Source organism: Phycodurus eques, chromosome 2, assembly GCF_024500275.1.
Source record: "Phycodurus eques isolate BA_2022a chromosome 2, UOR_Pequ_1.1, whole genome shotgun sequence".
In the NCBI taxonomy this organism is placed as follows: Eukaryota; Metazoa; Chordata; class Actinopteri; order Syngnathiformes; family Syngnathidae; genus Phycodurus; species Phycodurus eques.
Window position 1 is genome coordinate 44,752,824 of NC_084526.1, and position 27,781 is coordinate 44,780,604.

The 27,781-nt window shown below is 42.9% G+C and overlaps 1 protein-coding gene across 1 annotated transcript; it reads right to left on the reverse strand.

Moving 5' to 3' along the window:
• Positions 1-27,440, reverse strand: LOC133399394 (V-type proton ATPase subunit d 1). The gene is made up of 8 exons (XM_061670973.1): positions 27,248-27,440; positions 24,795-24,966; positions 11,788-11,966; positions 9,985-10,064; positions 4,661-4,738; positions 3,200-3,376; positions 2,942-3,019; positions 1-1,178 (listed from the first exon to the last, which is right to left on the reverse strand). Exons 1-8 carry the CDS (start codon positions 27,372-27,374, stop codon positions 1,017-1,019), a joined length of 1,053 nt encoding a protein of 350 aa, XP_061526957.1. The 5' UTR covers positions 27,375-27,440; the 3' UTR covers positions 1-1,016.
• Positions 27,441-27,781: the final 341 nt, after the last annotated feature.

Below are 27,781 nucleotides of genomic sequence, written 5' to 3' on the forward strand. Positions count from 1 at the left end.
TACATGTGCAGTCTTGTTTATTTTTTGTAACATTTACAACACAATTCACAGGAAACAAAATGGACATGAAGCAATTTGTACAGCATGGAAAATATGATCAAATGGATATTGTCAAAAAAAGAACTATCCTTTTTTATAGTTATATCTTTCATACACTTACAATAACATGCATCATTCTAGAGTTCAAACATATCACACAACAGGTTTGATACAGAATGGAAACTCACGTTCTATTACACATTTTATATCAAACAACACTCAAGTTAGCCAACAAGAAGATAATGACTCACATTTTACTCTGTTTTAATGCTGAATGTTTTCTTCTGATAGATGCTCAGGGTACTCGTGGATTTCATTTTACTGATTGCCGAGCTGATGAATCAAAACACATGCTACACGGTACCGTCAATTGTTAGTGAGCCTGGGGATGAAAAGTATCTCAGAAGGGAATTAGCTTTTACTTTCAAGTGAAGGACATCTTGACTGTCTGTGCACTTTTTCAATTTTGATTCCTGATTATGTTATTGAGGGCACCAGAGGAGTCCATCTGAAAACATTACAAATGATTGTGTTTTTAAAATAAGGCTGACTAACTCTGACGACACAAACGTTTCAAGTCTGTAAAACAGTAACTTCTAAAGTAAACCTTTTATTATTGGCTCTTATATGTAATGTTTCCATTATTGGTCTTTTACGAGGAACTTTTAATCTACAAATGTTGCAGATAACTCCAAAGTATGACTCGAGTCATGTTTCTATTAGTCAGCCATCTAAACTGTTAAATTCTTTCCACAACCTGTTATCATAAAGAATATTTATAATAAAATGCTATGAATAATATATAATGCATTACAAGATTATCACTAGTGCTTTGCCAATAACCAATGAATGAAGACTTCTGTACCAACTCACATCAACACCTAAAGAATGGAGGCATCAGATGCTTTAACACCAGGGTGGGAGTGGACAGACTGAGCCAAATGACATGGGGCTGGCTGTAAAGGAAAGTGTGACTCTTAAAAGATAGGAATGTAGTTGTCAATCTTTGCACGGTGTCGCTGGGCAATGCACTCAGCAATCCAGACAATGTTCCTGCACTCCTGCTCCTTCAGCTTGACGTAAGCATAGAAAACACTGAAATGGAATTGGTTGAGGAAAGCCAGTTTGTTCAACTTTACCTGTAGGAAGAGGAAGAAGAACAGGAAGAGACATTGGCATGGCAAAACACCAGAATATGACAAAAATAGTCAGTTATGATCACGAAAAGAGAAGAGTTAACTTAGACGTTTAATCTTCAGAGTAGGTCTTTTGAAAGATGCTTCCCAACCTTTATTGAGCCAAGGCACATTTTTTACGTTGAAAAGTCTCATGGCACACCCCAAGACAAAACTCTCACAAGAAAATAATGTTTGTTACACAGATCTAGTGAAAGAACATTTAATTATTCTGCCTGTGACTATACGTCACTCGCATACCTATCCATCTATTTTTCGTACCGCTTATCCTCATATCTCAACAAATTCTGGGCGAGAGGTGGGGTACACCCTAAACTGGTTGCCAGCCGATCGCAGGGCACATATAAACAAAAACAACCATCCATCCATCTTCTTCCACTTATCAGAGGTCGGGTCGCGGGGGCAGTAGCTTTATCAGGGAAGCCCGGACTTCCCTCTCCCCAGCCACTTCCTTCAGCTCTTCCCGAGGGATCCCAAGGTGTTCCCAGAAAAGCCGAGACGTAGTCTCTCCACCGTGTACTGAGTCTCCTCCCGGTGTGACGTGCCCAGACTACCTCACCAGGGAGGCGTCCAGGAGGCATCCTAATCAGATGCCCGAGCCACCTCATCTGGCTCCACCGAGCTTCTCACCCTATCTAAAGGGGAGAGCCTGTACTGCGGAGAAAACTCATTTCGGCCGCTTGTAACCGGGTCTTTTTCTTTCCGTCACGACCCACAGCTCGTGACCATAGGTGAAGGTAGAGATCGACCGGTAAATAGAGAGTTTTGCCTTTCGGCTTAGCTCCTTCTTCACCACAACGGACCGATACGAACTCTGCATCACTGCAGACACTGCACCGATCTGCCTGAAAGATCTCCCGATCCATTTTTCCCTCACTCGTGAACAAGACCCCAATATACTCCTCCACCTGGGCCAGGATCTCATCCCCGACCTGGAGAGGGCACTCCACACTTTTTTGACTGAGGACCATGGTCTCAGATTTGGAGGTGCTGATTCTCATCCCAGCCGCTTCACACTCAGCTGCGAACCGCTCCAGTGAGAGTTGGCGATCACGGCTTGATGAAGCCAACATAATCACATCATCTGCAAAAAGCAAAGATGCAATACTGAGGCCACCAAACCGGACCACCTCTACGCTTCGGCTGCTCCTAGAAATTCTGTCCATAAAAGTCCACACCACAGGCTAAAAAGGCCCGATAGGACTCCTCCTTCACCTTGACGGCATTCCTCACCGCTGGTGTCCACCAACGGGTTCAGGGATTGCTGCCACGACAGGCACCGACCGCCTTACAGCCACAGCTCTGGTCAGCCGCCTCAGCAATGGAGGCGCAGAACATGGTCCACTCAGATTCAATGTCCCCTGCCTCCCCCGGGACCTGGATGAAGTTCTGCAGGAGGTGGGAGTTGAAAATTCTTCTGACAGAGGATTCTGCCAGACGTTCCCAGCAGGCGATCACTATACGTTTGTGCCTGCCAGGTCGGACCGGCATCTTCCCCCACCATCGGTGCAAACTCACCACCAGTTGACAGCTCCGCTCCTCCAATCAAAATGATTGGGAATCACTGCTATAGACAACACCTATTGGCTACTTGATCACACAATGTTGAAAAATCATGGTATTTTTTTTTTTTCAATTAAGATATGTTCAATACAAAGCAAACGTCTAGCAAAAGTCGGTACTCTGCTTTTGCGTGTGTTTGTCACCTCATGCTCAAAGAAGCGATCCTCCAGTGTTTTGTCACCGGGGTTGCTGCCAGCACCCTCAAACAGCAGCTTGTACTCCTACAGAAGACAACGCAAATGAATTTTAATTGTACAATTGGATGCTAATAAACGGAATACAAACTTGAAAGGAAAATGGAGCGATTAAGAAAGTTTTTGCTTGTCAAACATTCAACACATAAATAACTAATTCAAGCAGGCCCACTGTGAAAAATAAGTCCAAATGGCTTTAGAACTTACAGGATAATAATCAGCCACAACCTTGACCTGCTCATAGTCATCAGCCCGGGCCAGCTGAGCAAGGCCTTCTGGGTATAGCTTGCCACAGTGGGGAAAGAGCTTGGCACGGTCCTCTTTGGAAAGCTCTGTGCCAAATGAGTTGATGGTAATGATGAAGGCTCTTCTATCAGCCTCAAACTGCAGTAAAAACAGAAAGGTTAGAGCAGACCGGGATCCAGTCCGTCCAATGATTGGAGTCAAAATAAAATGTAAACCATACAGTGCTTTTATTTGGATGTGCATGTGTGTGGCAGTACCAGCGAGCAAAGGCAATGACTTGTGTATTCGGTGTTGCCGACATAAGCGATTTTAACACAATATTTTTAGTGACTTTTTCGACACATCCAGGAACTTGACCCCCCCGACTCCCTCCTCAAAAAGAGGTGACTATCGAGAAAGCCAAAAGTGGTCTTTATGTTGGAAACATTACTGCACTGTGTAGGGAAGAGGGCCAGGTGAATTTAGCCGAATAACTGCACTGTGTAGGGAAGAGGGCCATGTGAATTTAGCCGAATAATCATTTGGAAGTCCCAACAAGGAATGGCGAATATGAGTTTTTTTATGGTTATAATGTCAGTACACTTTCAATACAAATACATAATTGATGCACAACTGTTGACATATATTTGGTTAATGTTGATTAAAGTCATATAATGTCAATAGTGATACAATGTTAATATAATTTTAATTTATGCTTATAATCTTAAGATTTTTCACTCATTATAAAAACATACCATATACACGAACGTAGCAGTTTATTCAAACAATGTAATTTTATGGTTAGTTTGAATAAATTAAGTTAATTTTTAACAATTGAGAAGTGGACCTCAGCAACTGTTCCAGTTTTTCACATGGCCCCTTTGGAAATTAAATTGTCAACCCTTGGCTTAGTGGAACTGCATGCATGATATGGAACTTGATTAAGTACTAAATTTAACAATGAAATATTGGCCTACAGCGTGAATGTGTGGCTTCAACTGACTTTTTGATAAATTCTTTATAAATATCATTAGGCTGGTGTCAACTGCAAAAAAATAATAATAATAAATATAAAAAGGTGAAAAATGAAGACAGTTTGTTGAATTGAATGAATGCGAACTGCTGTTTCTTTTCCTTACTCATGAAGGTGGAAGGATCAAACCCCTATATCTTCAACAATACTGGATATTATGTTTGTGCACTAACACCCAAAGGCGCATCCAGGAATTTGGGACCCCACATGAAAAGAAATATCACTTCGGGCCCCGTCAGTTCATTGCTGCAAATTAAAAATACTATTTCTTATTATTTCCTTACGGCGCCCATGGTTACGCCAGCATGGAGAAACTCTGAGGTAGAGTGAGGATTTAAAGCCACAATCTCCAAGTGGATCAACTGAATATTGCACGTTATTTTCAATTTACAAGGCAAGTAGATGCTAACCTCCAGGATGGGACACATGGTATCAGCTGTGGTTCCTCCCAGGTTGGAACAGAATTTATAGAATGCTTCGAGATAAGCCTGAAAAAAAGCATTACACAAACAGAAAATAAAATTACTGCCAGGGGGAAAACCCTGTAACTTCAACAGTACTGACTGACTGTTGTAGCGTATATTGGCGTTTGGATAAAATCTTCACTTCCAGTTTACTCCGATATACGTTTAATGTCTGAATCAAACTAATATTGTTTCGTAAAGGGCTCCACGTCTCTTTTTATACGTGTATAATGTAGGAAAAGCGACGGGAAACCTTTTATCAGTCTCATAATCTATAGATTGCTACATTTTATGAAATACGAGTCCTAGTCCGTACATCTGAACTTTGCCGTGAAAAATAACGTACGCCATGTTTTTGTGCGTACTCACCTTTTGTACATGAGGCCAGTCCTTACCACCAGAACCACCAAAATCTGGTTTTATGCCCATGCCATCACAGTGCTTGACTGGCCAGCCAACTCGCCGGATCTAAACCACATTGATAATCTATGGGGTGTTATCGAGGGGCACCAGACCCAAAAACAAAGAACTGACAGAAAGCATCAAGGAAATCTGGCCTTCCATAACTCCCAGGAAATGCCACAGGCTGATTGCCTCAATGCCACAGCGCATCAAGGAGGATGCAGCTTGATTGTGTTGTTGGATTGCTGACTTAACGCTGATTTTTATGTGATTCTTGGTCTATTGACATTAACACTTTTGTGAAACCTGTTAACAATGAATTGGGGAATGGTATCAATGTTGGGTGACAATTGCCGACTTGTCCCTTCTCTGGAGTATGTATACAGGAATTATGTAGTCCACCCCTTTGGCAGGAGTATCTTCAGAGTTGTGATTAATTTATAAAAGGATTTGTTTTCATCCTTCGCTGGCCTGGGAACGCCTCGGGATACCCCCGGAAGAGCTGGATGAAGTGGCTGGGACGAGGGAAGTCTGGGCGTCCCTGCTAAAGCTGCTGCCCCCGCGACCCGACCTCGGATAAGTGGTAGAAAATGGATGGATGGATGGGTTTGTTTGCAGGACTTGCCAGCTGGGCCTCTGCGACGGGGAAGACAACCTGTTTAATTCTGGATGGTGTTTTAGGGATATTGTGTTTTGGTGTTAAATTGGTCATTTAACATGGGGGGAAATATGTACATCCTGTATGTCTGGCCGAAGAAGGTCATAATCATGACTCTGGTGATCTCCCTGATTATAGTTACAAGAATCTATTTCGGAATGCCCTCAAAACTAGAAGAACGAGTGGAAAAGAGGGCCGTGAAGGCAACAGGGGCCCTAGAGTTGAACTACACGCTGGGGGAAAGGACGGTATACCAATTTGATTTGTGTAAGGTGGTAGATTGTGTAAACTGGGGCGATCCGGCGGGAAACGAGATTTACTTGTGCGCTTTGAGTGTAGGACATGGAGTTGCTAACCGGTACCTGGTGAATCACAAGTTCAGCGCGAACCACCATGTGGATTTGTGTTACAGCTGGAAGCAGCTGATGACTAATGACAATCTGGAGGGTGAGTTTGAGGATACACATGGTCTCGAACTAAAGTAAAAGGCGCTCCCCTCTATGATGTCGAAATGTTCCCGTTCCTACCTTGCATCTCCCAAAATAAGAGTAAGGTAACTTTATGCCCCAATAACAAACTTTCCCGATCATTTGGCCGCTGTCAAATTTCCGCAGGTTTTGAGAGTATTTTTATATGGGTAACCCCGAAAAAAAATTGTGATTTTATAAATTACCATTCATTACCAAATTCAAAGAGTGGTGAACGTCATCTCCCAATTGGCAGAGGGCGTCCATGAGCAACGATCAGCTACCTCTCTCATGGCATTCCAAAATAGGCTGGTCCTCGATAGTATGTTAGCCGAAGAAGGGGGTGCCTGCTCTCGAATCAAGTGTCACTGTTGCACGATTATCCCCAATAATACGGCATCAAGCGGAAAGATCACCAGAGCCATGAAAGTTTGCAAGCCATGTCTGTTAAACTTAAATCAATGTCTGGAGTGGATGACAACTCATTCAATGGCCTGCTGAATAGGATGCTTGGAAAATGGAAAGGTCTCATGCTGACTTTAGCAACTACCATCGTGGTTGTCATTGCTGTGCTTGCTTTGTGTGGGTGTTGTATTATTGCTTTTCTCAGGAGTCTTGTCCTCAGGATTGTTCTCAAGGCCTTTGAGGGGAAGGACCCCCACGGCCAATATCAGCTGCTGCCCCTGAAAGAGGACGTGGAGACCATGAGCACGCTCGCTCCGTTGAACGACGCCTTTGTATCTTCTCCTTAAGTCTTTTGATATTTGCTGTATTTAGTTTGAGCTTTTTTGAGTATTATAGCGAACTAGGCTTCATGTTTAGAGGGTGTTGATCTCTGATTAACAGAGATCAAAAGGGGGGTTAATGTCTTAAATGGTTTTATTGTGTCACTGGTCGGGGTGTGAAGATGGGTGTTTTATTGCAGAAAGGATAAAATGTAAATTAGTTAAGGGTGTGGAGTGTGATGCAGGAAACCTCCCAGAAGGGTGCATGAGGAGGCCACAAGGAACATCTGTTGGAGATGACAATGGCTGCGGGGGGTTGCTGTAAACTTTATGAGAAGCAAGAATGTGGAGACAGAGTCTGGAGCCAGCGGCAAATGGCCATCATTCTGCATTGCAACGATGACGTCAATGGACCATGGACCAATCAGACGACAATTCCATACTTGCTCTTTGAAAAATTGTATAAGTCTGGGGCAGGAACAGATAGCTTTGTTCAGTCTGTGCTGTCTCTGCTGAGGCTAGGATGAGCGTAGCTGCTGACCAGGAGCTCTGTAAAATGTTTAGACTCCTCTGTCAGGAATAAATTGGTTGGCTTTTAACACGTCGTTATAATTGTAGTTCTTTCACGAAAACGAACACGTATTTTTCAAATACAAACGGTCCTTACAGCCTAATGCTATTGCATTTTATGCATTAACTGTATTTGCTTCCATTAGGTTGCAATTTGTGAGAGCATATTTATTATTTTTTTAAAAACTAAAAAAAGTTATCTGGCTGTGTGAATAGATAATTGTGTCGCTTTGTTGCTGGTTTTTTAGTTCTTTTGTCTGACGTGATCGTGTTGGGACAGATTCTGTTTAAGTGATTTCTTGATTAAACACGTCTGAAAGAAATCAGGCTTCGTTGGGTGTGAAAATTAACCAAAAATTTTGATTAACCACAATTAATTCATGATTTAACAAGGGGGGGTAATTACTTTTTCATACAGGGCCAGGTACCATAATTTCTCGTGTATAATGCGCATTTCTTTCCCCAAAACATTGTCAAAAGTAAATAGTGCGTATTATACATAGGTATAGGGGAAAATTAAAGAAACTTTCAGATTTTATAAATGTATGCCGTGATCTACAGGTTATGAAAAAGCTGTACACTTTCATTCCAATGTGTCACCACCACCTAGGTCATGAGAAAGGTGTACACCTTTATTCTAATATACCACCGCCACCTAGAGGTTATGAAAAAGGTGGACCCTACACTTTCATTCCATTATGACAGGGGTATTTATGACTGCATATATGTACAGTTGTGCTCCTATGTTTACATACCATGGCAGAATTAGTGAAATAGTTTTTTTTTTTATTAGTTTATTTTTAATACGACTAATGACTGAACTCTGCTCCCTCATGGGAAGGCGTGTCGGTGGAATTGAGGAGGTCTTCGAAGTTTTCTCCCCACCGGCTCACAACGTCCCGAGTCGAGGTCAGCAGCGTCCCATCCCCACGATACACAGTGTTGATGGTGCACTGCTTCCCCCTCCTGAGACGCCGGATTGTGGACCAGAATTTCCTCGAAGCTGTCCGGAAGTCTTTCTCCATGGCCTCACCAAACTCTTCCCACGCCCGGGTTTTTGCTTCAGCGACCACCAAAGCTGCATTCCGCTTGGCCAGCCGGTACCCATCAGCTGCCTCAGGAGTCCTAAAGGCCAAAAAGGTCCGATAGGACTCCTTCTTCAGCTTGACGGTATCCCTCACCCACAATCGGAGCCAACTCACCCCCAGGTGGTAATCAGTTGACAGCTCCGCCCCTCTCTGCACCCGAGTGTCCAAGACATGCGGCCGCAAGTCCGATGACATGACAACAAAGTCGATCATCAAACTGCACTGCGACCTAGGGTGTCCTGGTGCCAACTGCACGTGTGGACACCCTTATGCTTGAACATGGTATTCGTTATGGACAAGCCGTGATGAGCACAGAAGTCCAATAACAGAACACCGCTCGGGTTCTGATAAAAAAGGGTGAGTACTCTGAACTGCTGTTTGGTGCATAGGCACTAACAACAGTCAGGACCCGTCCCCCCACCCGAAGGCAGAGGGAGACTACCCTCTCGTCCACCGGGGTGAACCCCAACGTACAGGCGCCGAGGCGGGGAGCAATGAGTATACCCACACCTGCTCGGCGCCTCTCATCGTGGGCAACTCCAGAGTGGAAGAGAGTCCAACCCCTCTCGAGAGGACTGGTACCAGAGCCCAAGCTGTGAGTCCAACTATATCTAGTCGGAACTTCTTGACCTCACACACTAGCTCGGGGTCCTTCCCTACCTGGACATTCCACGTCCCTAGAGCCAGCTTCTGTAGCCGGGGATCGGATCACCAAGGTCCCCGCCTTCGGCCACCGCCCAGCTCGCATTGCACCCGACCCCTATGGCCCCTCCCACAGGTGGTGAGCCCATGGGAAGGGGGACCTACGTTACCCTTTCGGGGCGTGCCTGGCCGGGCCCCATGGGTGCAGGCGCTCGCCTTTGAGCCCCACCTCCAGGCCTGGCTCCAGAGGGGGGGGGGGGGCCTGTGACCCGCGTCCTGAGTTCATTTTTTGTCGTCATCATAAGGGGTCTTTGAGCCATGGTCCCTCACCTAGGACCTGTTTGCCATGGGTGACCCTGCCAGGGGCATAAAGCCCCGGAGAATTTAGCTCTTAGGATCATTGGGACACACAAACCCCTCCACCACAATAAGGTGACGCCTCAAGGAGGGGATGTGTGTATATATACAGAATATAAGGTTTTATGATTAATGGGAGTTTATTACTACTTGAAAAAACTAATAAGTTTGAGTGGTTGTATCTCATTTAACACACTAATCAGGAATAAGCCTACGTATCCTGATGGTAATCTGAAATCTTCCACTGTACTTTGTTGTTCCTCCCGATGTTATTGAGTCCATCTCTGGATTTGTATGGTAAACGCTTCGTATGAAAAGTACAGTAAAAAAAGATCGGTTTTACCACCATTAAATGTTTTACCTTGTAGAGTGTGTTCCGGATGATTTCAATGTTCATTTCGTCTAAATCCTGCTCAGATATACAATCCTGGAAAAATGCAGCTGGAAACAAAGTAGGACATAAAGTGAATTGTTTCTCATATACAACCCCAATTCCAATGAAGTTGGGACATTGTGTTAAACATAAATAAAAACAGAATACAATGATTTGCAAATCATATCAAACCTATATTTAATTGAATACACTACAAAGACACGATATTTAATGTTCAAACTGATAAACGTAACTGTTTTTAGCACATAATCATTAACCAATTCTAGGTTAACCAATTCTAGGTTAATGATTATGGCTGCAACACGTTCCAAAAAAGCTGGGACAGGTGGCAAAAAAGACTGAGAAAGTTGAGGAATCCTCATCAAACACCGGTTTGGAACATCCCACAGGTGAACAGACTAATGGGGAACAGGTGGGTGCCATGATTGGGTATAAACGGAGATTCCCTGAATTGCTCAGTCATTCATAAGCAAAGATGGGGCGAGGTTCACCTCTTTGTGAACAAGTGCGTGAGAAAATAGTCAAACAGTTCAAGGACAATGTTCCTCAACGTACAATTGCAAGGAATTTAGGGATTTCATCTACCGTCCATATAATCATCAAAAGGTCCAGAGAATCTGGAGAAATCACTGAATGTAAGCGGCAAGGCCGAAAACCAACATTGAATGCCCGTGACCTTCGATCCCTCAGGCGGCACTGCATCAAAAACCAACATCGATGTGTAAAGAATATCACCACATGGGCTCAGGAACACTTCAGAAAACCAATGACAGTAAATAAAGTTCGGCACTACATCCGTAAGTGCAACTTTAAACTCTACTATGCAGAGCAAAAGCCATTTATCAACAACACCCAGAAACGCCGCTGGCTTCTCTAGGCCCGAGGTCACCTAAGATGGAGTGATGCAAAGTGGAAAAGTGTTCTGTGGTCCGACGAGTCCACATTTGAAATCGTTTTTGGAAATTGTGGACGTCATGTCCTCCGGGCCAAAGAGGAAAGAAAAAACATCCGGACTGTTATGGACGCAAAGTTCAAAAGCCACCATCTGTGATGGTATGGGGCTGTGTTAGTGCCAATGGCATGGGTAACTTCCACATCTGTGAAGGCACCATTAATGCTGAAAGGCACATACATGTTTTGGAGAAGCATATGCTGCCATCCAAGCAAAGTATTTTTTTATGGACACCCCTGCTTATTTCAGAAAGACAACGCCAAACCACATTCTGCACGTGTTACAACAACGTGGCTTCGTAGTAAAAGAGTGCGGGTACCAGACCTGTCTCCCATTGAAAATGTGTGGCGCATTATGAAGTGTATAATATGACAACGGAGACCCTGGATTGTTGAACAGCTGAAGTTGTACATCAAGCAAGAATGGGAAAGAATTACACCTACAAAGCTTCAACAATTACTATCCTCAGTTCACAAACGTTTATTGAATGTTGTTAAACGAAAAGGTGATGTAACACAGTGGTAAACATGACCCTGTCCCAGCTTTTTTGGAACGTGTTGCAGCCATAAAATTCTAAGTTAATGATTAATTGCTCAAAACAATAAAGGTTATCAGTTTGAACATTAAACATCTTGTCTTTGTGGTGTATTCAATTAAATATCGGTTGAACATGATTTGATTGTATTCTGTTTTCATTTATGTTTAACACAACGGCCCAACTTCACTGGAACTGGGGTTGTATTTAAAAGCATCTTTTGTTCTGCAATAGGCAACAGACAATTTAGTGTCCGCTTGACTGAGGGTGAGAAGGCAGTTACCAAGGGGTGTGTCCACCAGAATGGCATTGTACAGCTCAGCTGGCGTTTGAGCGATGTTGACGGCCTCCATCTGCTCGAAGCTTCCAAGCGGGTGACACTTTGGTACCAGCTCGGAGATGGCCCGCTGATGAAGCGTTCCCGTGATGAGCAGGATGACGTTATCAATCATGTAACTGTACCTGTGGTCACCACCAGAGGAACAATAGACCACGCTCAATAGACCAACACAGTTAACGTTTTATTCCCATTACAAACGGACTAACTACTTTAATGGTGGTGCTGCATTCAATGGTCTCACTGAGATGAATGTACAAGGAGTAGCATGGGCCACTGTTTAGAAAGTGAAATGGAATGGAGAAGAAACTGTAGTTCTGTAAAGCGAAATAGGAGAAAGGCTGATCTTTCTGGAATAGCAATGCTATTTAACTGATTGCCATCATGCCATCACTAAACTGAAGCAGCAACAAAGACAAAAATCCCGATTTACTGCAACAATATAAAATGTAATTTGACCTTGAGATAAGAGTTTTAAAATGGCTTCAAGGGGCATGTCAAAGGTATTCGCTCACATTTGATTTTAAGTTATATCCCAGTCTAAATCCATTTGGTTTAATATGATGTTGGTCAACCCTTTGCAGCTGTAACAGCTTCAACTCTTGTTGGAAGGCTTTCAACAAAGTTGGCTTATTGTCCACTCAAAATGAGGGATGTCCCGATCACATTTTTTTGCACCAGAGTCAGAGTCTTTGATTTTAAGCATCTGCCGTTACCATCCGTCCCCATCCGACACACACGTATATATAAAGTGGGGCAAAATAAGTATATGGTCAGCCACCAATTGTGCAAGTTCTCCCCCTTAAAAAGATGAGACACCTGTAATTTTCGTCATAGTCATACCTAACCTGAGAGACAAAATGAGAAACAAAAATACAGAAAATCACATTGAGTTTTAAATAATTTATTAGCAAATTATGGTGGAAAATAAGTACTTGATCAATAACAGAAGTTCATCTCAATACTTTGTTATACCCTTTGTTGACAATGACAGGTCAAACGTTTTCTGTAAGTCTTCACATGGTTTTCACACACAGTTGCTGGTATTTTGGCCCATTCCTCCATGCAGATCTCATCGAGAGCAGGGATGTTTTGGGGCTGTCATGGGGCAACGCAGATTCTCAACTCCTTCCAAAGATTTTCTTTGGGGTTGAGATCTGGAGACTGGCTAGACCACTCTAGGAACTTGAAATGCTTCTTACGAAGCCACTCCTTCGTTGCCCGGGCGGTGTGTTTGGGATCATTGCCATGCTGAAAGACCCAGCAACATTTCATCTTCACTGCCCTTGCTGATGGAAGGAGGTTTTCACTCAAAATCTCACGATACATGGCCCCATTAATTCTTTCCTTTACATGGATCAGCCGTCCTGGTCCCTCTGTAGAAAAACAGCCCCAAAGCATTATTTTCATGCTTCACAGTAGGTGTGGTGTTCTTTGGATGCAACTCAGCATTCTTTCTCCTCCAAACATGACAAGTTGAGTTTTTACCAAAAGGTTCTATTTTGGTTTCATCTGACCATATGACATTCTCCCAATCCTCTTCTGGATTACCCAAATGCTCTCTTGCAAACTTCAGATGGGCCTGGACATGTACTGGCTTAAGCAGAGGGACACGTCTGGCACTGCAGGATTTGAGTCCCTGGCGGCGTAGTGTGTTACTGATTGTAGCCTTTGTTACGTTGGTCCCAGCTCTCTGCAGGTCATTGACTAGGTCCCCCCGTGTGATTCTGGGATTTTTGCTCAACGTTCTTGTGATCATTTCAGTGGTATTTTATGTCTTCCTTCTTCTTATTATTTTCCTTTCGGCTTGTCCCTTTAGGGGTCGCCACAACGCGTCCTCCTTTTCCATGTAAGCCTATCTCCTGCATCCTCTTCTCGAACACCAACTGCCCTTATGTCTTCCCTCACGCCATCCATCAACCTTCTCTTTGGTCTTCCTCTAGCTCTCTTGCCTGGAAGCTCCATCCTCATCATCTTTCTACCAATATACTCACTATTTCTCCTCTGGACGTGTCCAAACCATCGAAGTCTGCTCTCTCTAACTTTGTCTCAAAAACATCGAACCTTGGCTGTCCCTCCGATGAGCTCATTTCTAATTTTATCCAACCTGGTCACTCCGAGAGCGAACCTCAACATCTTCATTTCCGCCACCTCCAACTCTGCTTCCTGTTGTCTCTTCAGTGCCACTGTCTCTAATCCGTACATCATGGCTGGCCTCACCACTGTTTTATAAACGTTGCCCTTCATCCTAGCAGAGATTCTTCTGTCACATAAAACACCTGACACCTTCCTCCACCCGTTCCAACCTGCTTGGACCCATTTTTTCACTTCCTGACCACACTCACCATTGCTCTGGACGGTTGACCCCAAGTATTTAAAGTCCTCCACCCTTGCTATCTCTTCTCCCTGTAGCCTCACTCTTCCCCAAACACCACTCTCATTCATGCACATTATATTCTGTCTTACTTCGGCTAATCTTCATTGCTCTGCTTTCCAGTGCATGCCTCCATCTTTCTAACTGTTCCTCCAGCTGCTCCCGGCTTTCACTGCAGATCACAATGTCATCTGCAAACATCATGGTCCACGGGGATTCCAGTCTAACCTCATCTGTCAGCCTATCCATCACCACTGCAAAAAGGAAGGGGCTCAGGGCTGATCCCTGATGCAGTCCCACGTCCACCTTAAATTCTACTGTCACACCTACAGCACACCTCACCGCTGTTCTGCTGCCCTCGTACATGTCCTGTATTATTCTAACATGCTTCTCTGCCACTCCAGACTTCCGCATGCAGTACCACAGTTTCTCTCTGGGTACTCTGTCATAGGCTTTCTCTTGATCTACAAAGACACAATGTAGCTCCTTCTGACCTTCTCTGTACTTTTCCATCAACATCCTCAAGGCAAATAATGCATCTGTGGTACTCTTTCTAGGCATGAAACCATATTGTTGCTCGCAAATACTCACTTCTGTCCTGAGTCTAGCCTCCACTACTCTTTCCATAACTTCATTGTGTGCCTCATCAACTTTATTGCGCTATAGTTCCCACAGCTCTGCACAACATCTTTGTTCTTAAAAATGGGCACCAGTACACTTTTCCTCCATTCCTCAGGCATCTTCTCACACACTAGAATTCTATTGAACAAGCTGGTCAAAAACTCCACAGCCACCTCTCCTAGATGCTTCCATACTTCCACAGGAATGTCATCAGGACCAACTGCCTTTCCATTTTTCATCCTCTTTAATGCCTTTCTAACTTCCCCCTTACTAATCATTGCCACTTCCTGGTCCACCACACTTGCCTCTTCTACTCTCCCTTCTCTCTCATTTTCCTCATTCATCAACTCCTCGAACTATTCTTTCCATCTAGCTAGCACACTTCTGGCACCAGTCAACACATTTCCATCTCTATCCTTAATCACCCTAACCTGCTGCACATCCTTCCCATCTCTATCCCTCTTTATGGCCAGCCTGTATAGATCATTTTCTCCTTCTTTAGTGTCCAACCTGCCATACATGTCATCATATGCCTCTTGTTTGGCCTTTGCCACACTACCTTTGCCCTGTGTCGCATCTCAATGTATTCCTTTCGCCTCTCCTCAGTCCTCTCAGTGTCCCACTTCGTCTTAGCTAACTTTTTTCCTTGTATGATGTCCTGTACTGTGAGGTTCCACCACCAAGTCTCCTTCTCTCCTTTCCTGCCTGAAGATACACCAAGTACTCTCCTGCCTGCCTCTCTGATCACCTTGGGTTCAGTGGTCCAGTCTTCTGGAAGCTCCTCCCATCCACCGAGAGCCTGTCTCACCTCTTCCCGAAAAGCTGCACAACACTCGTCCTGTCTCAGCTTCCACCACATGGTTTTCTTCTCTGCCTTTGTCTTCCTAATCTTCCTCCCCACCACCAGAGTCATCTTACACACCACCATCCTATGCTGTCTAGCCACACTCTCCCCTACCACTACCTTACAGTTGGTAACCTTATTCAGATTACATCGTCTGCACAAGATGTAATCCACTTGAGTGCTTCTACCTCCGCTCTTGTAGGTCACCCTATGTTCGTGCCTCTTCTGGAAAAAAAGTGTTCAGTAAAGCCATTTGCATCCTTGTTGCAAAGTCTACCACCATCTGTCCCTCCAAGTTCCTTTCCTGGATGCCATACATACCATCACTTCTTCATCACCGCTATTACCTTCACCAACATGTCCATTACAATCTGCACCAATTACGACTCTCTCTCTGTCTGGGATGCTCAGAACTACTTCGTCGAGCTCCTTCCAGAATTTCTCTTTCACCTCTAGGTCACATCCCACCTGTGGGGCATAGCCACTAATCACATTACACATAATACCCTCAATTTAAAGTTTCAGCCTCATCACTCGATCTGATACTCTTTTCACCTCCAAGACATTCTTAGCCAACTCTTCTTGTAATATATATATATATAAATATATATTACAAGAAGAGTGCTTTGTCTTTTGTTGTCTTCTTTTTCTATATTATGTATTTACCATTTCACACTCTCCTTTGTTTTTTCTGTGACTCCCCTTTAAAAACTTTGTTCTGTTCAACTGAACGACTGTAATTCTCAATAAATATCCATCAGAATACAAAAAAACACAGTGGCAGCATAAAAAGTCCACTCTGACACAGTAAAACTGTTCCGGCATAAAAGGGATACAGATCTTCCTTTCTGCTTGACCTACAGCGAAACAGGACCAAAAAAAAAGCCTCTTCTAAAAAATAGAACGCTGGACGCCTCCATGTTAGCAAGCTGTAGACCCATTTCATCAAATCTCCCTTTCATAGCCAAGATTCTCGAGAAAGTTATTTTTTATCAACTCAGAAATTTCTTGAACTCATTCCCTGCCAATAACGTCCAAAAAAGTAATTCAGTATTGAACTATTCCCTGCCAATGCCGTCTAAAGACGTTAATGGTGTTTTTTAACGGGAATGGCTGAGGGAGGATCTTGTGCAGTTCATGTGTAATCTTCAAGCCTCTGGATAACTGCAATGAGGAATGGCACCCTGTAGAGGGCAACAATGCCTTGAGGTGAACATCCCTCCCTCAGAGGAAGGAGGAGGCGGGGATAAGGAGACAATGAGAAGATGCAAGCATAATGGTGGAAAAGAGAGAAGTCAATGAAAAACAAACAAGAAATGTATTGTGCCAAGGCAAGAAAAATATTCCTGCGACCGACAGGAATGACGCCTTAGATCATGCAAGGAATTAATAGATTTTACACCGATTTTATCGGCGTGATCGGTATGGGCTAGTTTATTTTTAGCCTTGTCGCGTGTCTTGACGTAGTACTGTAAATATCTGACGGCCAATAAAGTTATAAAAAAAAATGTGGGACAGACAACACATCTGAGACAGAAATCATGTAATTCCCGGGGGATCAGACTACAAGACAAACTTGCTCTTTCAAGATTGCACTGTGTCAGACTACTGCAATAAAAGCATGTATTCCGATACCACCATGTCTCGTTTTTTTACAATCATTGGGCTTTATCTTGTCAACTCAAATGCGACCGGATACACTTGTTACCATATGGAGAAATGCTCTCGGCCGCTTGCCACCTGATCATCTGCCGACCAGGATTTGAGTAAACGGGATCCGGAATCGTGATGAGTGAACTTCTTCTAGATCGCCTGGAAGCAGCCGAGCTTCATCGCGAGCTTCCTCCGTATGATAACGGAAACGAAGGTAACTCGTTTCCAGCTAGCGTTAGCTACATTTAGCGATCAAACACGCTCCTTCAATTCTTGTTACATACACTTAATTTAGTCCCACTAGTTCACATTACAATGTAATATCTGTTGCCAGTACTGATTTCAGTTTCCCATTTCCAGCTGGTCCATCTTGCAGTAATTCAACACCCGCGAGTCGAACGTCTTTTAGAATTGCGACGAAGAAAAGTAATGTTTTTTACCCTTGCAAAACACATCAATAAAAAGTATTGTCTAGTAATCGTATGTATTTTTTAAAACTTACAGGTTATGCATGTAGCAGACATTCGACTCCCATGCCAGTACGCAGTGCAGACAAAAAAAAGGTAATTGAAAGCTTTTTTTTCTCCACGTCCCACGACAGCAATTTTAACAATGTACTTTTATGGTAATAGTTATATTTCTAAACTGCGTTGTGCTTCAAGCAAAGGTAGGGACTGGTTTCAAGGACAATGACAACCACACCAGATCCCATTCACCACCACTGAAGAATAAAATCCAGATGTGGATAAAATCTTGCGAGATTTTATGCGCAAAGTAATAAAAACCTGGACTATTGAGAAAACGGTAGAGGAGGACAATTAAGAGGAAGAAAGTGCAATTGTGGGAGCCCCATTCGTTCATGCAGTTTTGTCTAATGTAAATTCTGTACATAGTTGTTCTTATAAATAAATAATGTTTTCTGTCAAAAGTACTTTCTCAGTGTTGTTTTATGTTCAGATGTTTGAGATTTTCACAAAAGAAAAAAAATATTGGTGTCAAAGTCATTGTTCTGGTTGATCTGTCTGCTTCCACAAAAAGGCTGTTTTCTCAGTTTTTTTCTTCAGAAACAGATTTGGCTGAAACTAGCCTATATTTGAATGCTGATTACTAAAGAATGGTATAAGCTCGAGACAAACTTTTTTCTGATTAAAGAAGAGAGTCTGATCTTTCTTTTGGTGGTTTTGGTGTTTACACAGTCATAGTCCACAATATTCTGTGGGGCTTGAAAAATGAGTGAAATTGCTCAAAAATGCCTGGCAGTCTGGGGGTTCCCTTCTCAGGAAACGGCTGGCAGTGAATGAGCTAGCCTAGAACACTGCCATGTCAAAAGCATGCCGTGGCACCGTGGCAGCTGTGCAATTTAGTTCTCTTGCTGGCGTTTGAGGTCCTGATGGCCGTAGGAAAAATAGTTGGCAACGCAGCTGATTTCAGCTTCTACCTCTTTCTCAAAACACGCCGGTTCTAAGTGATCAGCACAGAGTTTGAAATGCTTGCTAGGCACCCATAGTTGACCACGTTTCTTCCCTCTGTCGATTGACTTTCCTTATCCACTGGTCACGTATTCCTTTTTCACTTGGAAAGCCAAAAAAAATTCTTACCACTGGCTGAACCATGCGGCACGGTGGACGACTGGTTAGAGCTTCAGCCTCACAGTTCTGAGGTGCGGGGTTCAATCCCCGTCCCCGCCTGTGTGGAGTTTGCATGTTCTCCCCGTGCCTGCGTGGGTTTTCTCCGGGTACTCCGGTTTCCTCCCACATCCGAAAAACATGCATTAATTGGAGACTCTAAATTGCCCGTAGGCATAACTGTGAGTGCGAATGGCTGTTTGTTTCTGTGCCCTGTGATTGGCTGGCAACCAGTTCAGGGTGTACCCCGCCTCCTGCCCGATGACAGCTGGGATAGGCTCCAGCACGCCCGCGACCCTAGTGAGGAGAAGCGGCTCAGAAAATGGATGGATGGATGGATGGCTGAACCATTTGAATAACCAACTGCCACAGACTAATGCATCGTGGCATTGTTATACCATAGGACATCAAATATATAAGGACGGGAACAACAGCATGGAACAACAGCACACAACGCCAAATGAACAGGCTGTTTGGCTCGTGTGACATCACAGCACCGGAATAGCGTCAAAGACCGGAAGGCGCTAGATGCAAAAAGCAGAAGGCTCATTCTGCATCATATTTATCGATTTAACTGCTGTATATCTGCTATATGATCACAAAAAAATGGCAGATGTGGTTTGTAAAGGGGTTCTAGAGTTATCAAGAAACATTGCCCTCCTTTGTCCTCTGACCTTTAAACAGCTGCAGCTCTTTCATAATGCTGCAGCTCGGGTTCTGACCAGTACAAAGAGGTCAGAACATATTACTCCAATTCTAAAGTCTCTACACTGGCTCCCAGTCAGCTTCAGAATAGATTTTAAAGTTCGGCTAGTGGTCTATAAATCACTAAATGGCTTATGTCCTGAATACATGAAAGAAATGTTAATGGATATAAACCCAGTAGGGCTCTACGATCTACAGACTCAGGTCAAATAGTGGAGCACAGAGTCCAAAGCCAACATAGTGAAGCAGCATTTAGCTGTTATGCTGCGCACATACATTGTTCCCCTCATGCATTTTAGAGCATTTCCACTTTTAAATGATCTTGTATGCTGTTTTACTTCTATTTTTTTCATTTTCCAGAAGAGTTTAAGACGTTAGAACTGCAGCGGGTGGACCGATGTCAAACCCTATGGATTAAGAATGAGATGTCACTAAATTTCATATCTGAGTCAAGGCAGGTGAGCAAATAATTTTGGCAATATCATGTATTTTAGTTAATTACCTCATTTCAGCCCGCGACCCTAGTGAGGAGAAGTGGCTCAGAAAATGGATGGATGGATGGATGGATGGATACCTCATTTCACGCCATATGAGTCAAATTATTAGAAACAGCTCTGAGTGTGTAGTTCTACAACACTGCAACCCCAGTAATAAACATATTGTTAACCCAATACCTCTTTGAAACAGGGTCTGACATTAACGGTGGTCCAATGGCCTGGGGCCACTACGCTAATGCGTCTACGTATAGACGATGGCCCGCTTAGGCCAGTACAAATTTCCAAGTCAACGAAGATTTTCGGCCGCCAAAAATGGCCCGGAACTAAAATTTTCAGTGTCGGTCTTAAATTTTTTTTATCACCGAAACATCCCGCCCGAGACAGGATGTTGTGATGACGCAAGGAGAAACCGCGGCGAGTACCTTCTTAAGGCCTCTTTAAACACCCGCATTGCATCACGTGACCGACGAATTGGCCCGCGCGACGCCTCTGCGTCGCTTGACGCGCACACGGCAAAAATTGTTGCTGCGCATAGAATGCCGCGGAGATCATCTCTCGTGATTGGTCCGTTTTAGTCACATGCTGTGATGATGTAATCAGCGTTCCTCCCAGTTCCACATAGACCCTACGCCCCCGCCTTCTTGATCGATTTTGCAGCATAATTCAACGCATCATCTGGCCATCTAGGTCCATTTGTTGTAGCAGACTGTTCCACGGTCGCCACTGTTGTTGCTTTGTTCCTTGTTACGGAAAGTAAAGTAAAAACGGCTACCGGAAATGGCCAAAGAAATGCAGAGGCATCTCCACCCTGTGGCGTCCTAGCCCATACCAGCCGTAGTGACACTCCCGACTTGGAGGAGAACTGCAGCACAATTTCAAAACAGCGCGCGTGGGTTGTGCTCGAGTATAAAGGCAAACTGCGTGCGGGATAGCCGCAGTGATGTCAGCGCGGTCGCCGTCCACGCGAGTATAAAGAAGCCTTTACTGGATAAACGGACACAAACAGCCTCAAGACAACAGTCGAAGCTAACAAAGCTAGACTTAACACAGTCACTCGAGTGGTAACGCGACCACGAAATGGCAGCGAAGAACAAGGATTGTCGAAGCTAACAAAGCTAGACTTAACACAGTCACTCGAGTGGTAACGGGACCACGAAATGGCAGCGAAGAACAAGGATAGCGACACAAAGTGAAGTTTCATTACCAGATTATCATGTTCAATAATGTGCGGACAAAAACCATGTGCTAACGAGGACTAGTTATCAAAAAAAGTAAGGCAAAGCACACCAACAAACACGACACTTTACACTGTGGCAACACTTGTCGAAATACGGCATACGGCCAGCGTGCGGGCGTGTGTGAATCATAGCTATCGTAAAAACATGGTTTTTATCTTTATGGTGTAAAGAACCAAAAATGCCTTCACATTAAACCGGCCAAAGGCGGTAAAAAGTTTGGGAAACACTTCTTTTATATAAAAAATATTTTACATTGTGCATAAATGGTTAATGTAACAGTATTTATTTATTTCAAGGATAGCCCGTTGGGATGCATCATCTAATTTTCAAGAGGTCCTGTCAATACATACAGATAATCACCAGTATACAAAATGATAATTAAAAGGTACAACCCCAATTCCAATGAAGTTGGGACATTGTGTTAAACATAAATAAAAACAGAATACAATGATTTTCGAAGCATGTTCAACCTATATTTAATTGAATACACTACAAAGACACGATATTTAACGTTCAAACTGATAAACTTTGTTTTTAGCAAATTATCATTAACTTAGAATTTTATGGCTGACACATTCCAAAAAAGCTGGGACAGGTGGTAAAAAAAGACTGAGAAAGTTGAGGAATGCTCAACTTGGAACATCCCACAGGTGAACAGGCTAATTGGGAACAGGTGGGTGCCATGATTGGGTATAAAAGGAGCTTTCCTGAATTGCTCAGTCATTCACAATCAAAGATGGGGCGAGGTTCACCACTTCGTGAACAAGTGCGTGACAAAATAGCCGAACAGTTTAAGGACAATGTTCCTCAACGTACAATTGCAAGGAATTTAGGGATTTTATCATCTACGGTCCATATCATCATCAAAAGGTTCAGAGAATATGGAGAAATCATTGCATATAACCGGCAAGTCCAAAAACCAACAATGAATGCTTTTGACCTTCGATCCCTCAGGCGGCACTGCATCAAAAACCGACATCAATGTGTAAAGGATATCACCACATGGGCTCAGGAACACTTCTTGTCAGTAAATACAGTTCGGAGCTATATCTGTAAGTGCAACTTTAAACTCTACCATGCAAAGCAAAATCCATTTATCAACAACATCCAGAAACGCCACCAGCTTCTCTGGGCCCGAGCTCATCTAAGATGGACTGATACAAAGTGCAAAAGTGTTCTGTGGTCCGACGAGTTCCCATTTCAAATTGTTTTGGGAAATTGTGGACGTCGTGTCCTCCGGGCCAAAGAGGAAAAGAACCAGCCGGATTGTTATGGATGCAAAGTTCAAAAGCCAGCATCTGTGATGGTATGGGGCTGTGTTAGTGCCAATGGATGGGTAACTTACACATCTGTGAAGGCACCATTAATGCTGAAAGGTATTGGAGAAACATATGTTGCCATCCAAGCAACTTCTTTTTCATGGACGCCCCTGCTTATTTCAGCAAGACAATGCCAAACCACATTCTGCACGTGAGCGTGGCTTCGTAGTAAAAGAGTGCGGGTACTACACTGGCCTGCCTGTAGTCCAGACCAGTCTCCCATTGAAAATGTGTGCCTCATTATGAAGCATAAAATAAAACAACGGAGACCTCGGATGTAACACAGTGGTAAACATGACCCTGTCCCAGCTGTTTTGGATCGTATTGCAGCCATAAAATTCAAAGTTAATGATTATTTGCTAAAAACAATAAAGTTTATCCATTTGAACATTAAATAGCTTGTCTTTGTCGTATATTCAATTAAATATAGGTTGAACATGATTTGCAAATCATTGTATTCTGTTTTTATGTTTAACACAACGTCTCAACTTCATTGGAATTGTGGTTGTATATCAAAATCATAACGCACACACAGACCTACACACAAAAACACACAATGGTCCCCTAAACCTCAACCAACCAGCCAATATTTTACAATATGCATGTACATGTATATGAATATATATGTGTAGTGTACACAACATCAAGAAACAAGATAGCATTGACATTCCAACAATGCTCTAAGTAAATATAAGAATTTAAGTGATTTATTCTTTGAGGGATTATTATTCATCGTGCAATTGCAATGCCTTGATTTTATTGAGGTTAGTACCTTGAATGCAATCGTACTAATAATTTCTTAAGGGGGCCTAAATAATACAGTGTAAAGAGGCGGACTACGAAATTATCACAAAAACTCATGTTAATTAACATATTATATCATAAATATACAGGGCCAGAACAGGTTCTGAGAGGGCCACTACAAGCTGTCAGGCCACCACTCAAAAAGGCTTAACGTCTGACCCTATTGACAATTTCAATCATAATTGAACATTATCTTTGAGTGGGGCTTCATAATTAATCACATTTTAATCGTGATCACAATTTCGGCTGCCACGGTTAAATGAGCCTGATCGTCGTGATTTTTATTTGATCTTTTTTTACATTTAAAAAGCAGGCTCTGTGGCATATGAAGCACTTTCTCAACTTAGTCAGCCAGCCACCAGGGGGCGAAGGCTTCATTGAGCTCCCTAAACAGCATTCTCTGCAGCGGTAGCCTCTCAGTCACTCTCGGTGGAATTACGAGAGTGAATAATACCAAGAGAGTCAAGTACAGCAAATATTAGAGCTAGCGACTCGGAACGGGATCCACATCCATTGTCTGGAAATGTTTTGATTCAAGGCCAGAGACTAATATGTGAGGCTTTTATTTTTAAGTTGGCCCTCGAAGCACTTTGGCAGTGTGTTACCGTAATGCATAGTATTAACAATTGTTGTAGCGGCTGCCTTGACTTCGACTAGAGGCTGGCCTAACTAACCGCAGTGAAAAACACCGAGAGGGAAATCACAACTGCCGACTTCTTTGCAGTTTGCGACCATAACTGGTCAAGCAGAACAATGGAGCTGTCCTTGCCAATTCACTATATTGACATGGATTTTCAAATGAAAAGTCAATGCTTGCAGCCTGTTATTGTCTTTTATGCATAAACAGCATTTGCTTCCATTATTTGTAATTTGTGATTGCACTCTGTAATAGTATATTTATTCCGTTAGCCCTTGGTAAATTTGTATTTCTTGGATACATTATATTTTTATTAACCATCATTTATTCTTATCTAAAGATTCATTTTGCACTGAAAACTATTCACGTTTGTTGAAAAAGTAATGTAATAAAAATCAAGATGTTTCCCAAATATGAGGAATAACCGTGATTAATAATGATGATTATGATATTGAGAAAAATAATTGTGATGATCATTTTCACCCTAATTATGCAGCCCTATCTTCTAGTGGTTGGAGCTCTTGTACTGGACCTCACTGGATTGTGTAAGTGGTCAAGAAACTGGAGAATACAGTTGGTGTATATAGGAAATGTGATGTTATATAAAGTCTTCCAACACAAGAGCAACTTCCTCACGTGATGAAATCCATGAAGCTGGCCAGTGGCTCATACGACTGGTTCCTCATGTGGCGAAACTCCACAACCATCTTCTCCTTCAGCTTGTCGTCAATGACAGACACAGTGAGAGGTGAAGCCTCATTAGCCAGGAAGCTGCCATAGTCTGTGCTCTGCAGGTGAAGTTTCAGGTCTACAAGGGAGACAATAACAAGATCGACTGAGTGGTAGATATCTACGGTTTCAAAACAACGCTAAGAGATAATAACTTGAGTTTCAGTACAACATAGAGCAGGGGTGTCAAACTAATTTTTGTCTCGGGCCGCATTGTAGTTATGATTTCCCTCAGAGAGCCGTTAGAACAGTGAAACCATGAAAATGTTTAATCACCAATCATATTATTACCATTACACAACAAATTGAGGGATAACTACTTTTGAAATCAGAAGACAAGGATAATAGTTTGTTCAAGTATTGTTTTAGTGACTGTAGAAGAAGGATTTGGTAACAGAAAAATGCAATATCTCAACATTAGTGTTTATTAGTATGACAATTTGGAATCTGGGTACAGATTTTAGCAAAAATCACGGAAGTTGAGGAGCATGATTTGCTTTCGCGGGCCACATAAAATAATGGTTAGAGCGTCTGCCTCACAGTTCTGAGGACCCGGGTTCAATCCCCAGCCCCACCTGTGTGGAGTTTCCATGTTCTCCACGTGCCTGCGTGGGTTTTCTCCGAGCACTCCGGTTTCCTCCCACATCCCAAAAACATGCATTAATTGGAGAATCTAAATTGCTCGTAGGTTTGCATGTGAGTGCGACTGGTTGTTTGTTTGTATGTGCCCTGCGATTGGCTGGTAACCAGTTCAGGGTGTACCCCGGCTCCTGCCCGATGATAGCTGGGATAGGCTCCAGCACGCCCGCGACCCGAGTGAGGAGAAGCGGCTCAGAAAATGGATGGATGGATGGAACTTGAGGCTTATTAATTACGTTTGTTTAGCCATCCATCCATTTTCTGTACCGCTTACGCCCGTGACTCACGGGCGTGCTAGAGCCTATCTTCGGGCGAGGGGCAGGGTACACCCTGAACTGATTCCCAGCCAATCACAGGGCACATACAAACAACCAACCATTCACACTCACATTCACACCTATGGGCAATTTAGAGTCTTCATTAACCTACCACGCATGTTTTTGGAATGTGGGAGGAAACCCACGCAGGCACGAGGAGAACACGCAAACTCCACACAGGCGGGGCCGGGATTTGAGTCCCGGTCCTCAGAACTGTGAGGCAGATGTGCTAACCAGTCTCCAACGTGCCCCCTACATTTGTTTATCAAGAACTATTTCCCACCGTTTCTTATTTTATTCAAAGGTGAGGTGTTTATTATGTTCCAAGAAAGTAGGGTACAATAAAACCTAACTGGGAAAGGAAAAATTACTGTTCCCCACTTACTCTTAAATGACTCACTTAAAGCAAAAAAAAAAAAAAAAAAAAAAAAAAAAAAAAAGAATAAACTGTGATTTCTAAAGAACCACTTTCAAAGTCCTCTGCCTGATTCAGCCCATGCCATTTTCCGAAAATGTATTATATACTTTGTCGGGAAATTACTTTGTCAAACATTGTTTTGTAATATATTCACAAGAGACAAAAATGCAACGCATCACAGACTCGCAGATCACAGACTATAAAAACACCAATAATTAATTATATCACTATATTTGTGGATATCTCCTCCACCAACTCTATGACTGCCATCAACGTGGACCTTCTTGCTCTGAAGCCAAATTGTTTTTCACTTAAAAGACCGTGTTTGTCTTCGAATCTGTCAAGTCTGTCAAGATTTTAGAGAACTGCGGAAGTCGTAATATTGGTCTGTAGCGCGTGAATCAATGTTTTTCTCAGTTTTTGAAGACTGGTATTAGTTTAGCTGTTTTCATTTTAGATGAAAAAATTCCAATTCGAAAGGACCGGTTAATAATGTGTGCGACAGGTTGTACTATATGATTAATAATACTTTTACCTCATATCATGTCAATATTGTAGCAATCAGTGGACCTTTTAATTTTTAGTGTTTTAACTATACAAATTATTTCTTGTTCATTTACTGCACTGATCATCAGAGAAGATTATGTATTTGTCTAAAGCATATCTCTTGGCTCAGGAATTCCTTTTGAATTATTTAATTATGTGGCTATATACTTATTTTAACTTATAATAGTATTTTCAGCTTTTATGAAATATTGAGGATAGGTTGGTAGTTACACTGTAGTTCCCATTTTACTGATGACAAATACCAAACGAGTCTTGCGTATTACATTAAATACCTTGCTAGTCTCAAAATAAAATACAGCGGGATAATTGTTCACGTCGCTTATTCATTTTTGTTCGTTTAACCGGCCAGTTTGTGCATGACAGCTAGCATTGCTGCAGTTAGCTTGCACGGTAGGGATCACTTGTCATATGAAACTCACCTTCGAGGGTTTCACATTGAACAAGGTTTAAATAATCAGCCTGAGACAGTATTCCAGCTTTAAACCCCCTGACCAGGCCTTCGAGGTAGCCGTTATCGACGTTAAAGTAAAGCTCAGAGAAAGGCATCTTGTCCGATCGTCAGAACCGTCCGACTACTTGCTTAGCTTTAGCATTAGCTTTAGGATCAGCTGACCAAACCATGTGACTGTCACCTGATCGGATCTGTCATCAGTTCTCTTTCGCCACCAATTTGTGACAGGTTTTGTTTTAAGAAATGCACACGAGATGACGCCAAATCTGTATTTTAAAAATGTGACAATAAAATTGCACTAAATTTAAAACATATTCCAAACAGTTGATAGTGCCTTAAGAGTCAAAGAAAACTATTTTAATGTAACTTGCTTTCACACAGCTCAATAGTTTTCCTTTTTCCTTTTCCATCCATCCATTTTCTGAGCCGCTTCTCCTCACTAGGGTAGTGGGCGTGCTGGACCCTATACCAGCTATCATAGGGCAGGAGTTGGGGTACACCC

What these genes read in the sequence shown, in the direction of transcription:
- LOC133399394 (XM_061670973.1), bottom strand. Translation starts at nt 27,374, where the DNA reads ATGCCTTTCTCTGAGCTTTACTTTAACGTCGATAACGGCTACCTCGAA. An exon ending in TCTGGTGGACACACCCCTTG is followed by an intron (nt 10,065 to 11,787) that starts GTAACTGCCTTC and finishes CTTTGTTTCCAG; the next exon opens with CTGCATTTTTCCAGGATTGT. An exon ending in ATCGCTTCTTTGAGCATGAG is followed by an intron (nt 1,179 to 2,941) that starts GTGACAAACACA and finishes CTCTTCCTACAG; the next exon opens with GTAAAGTTGAACAAACTGGC.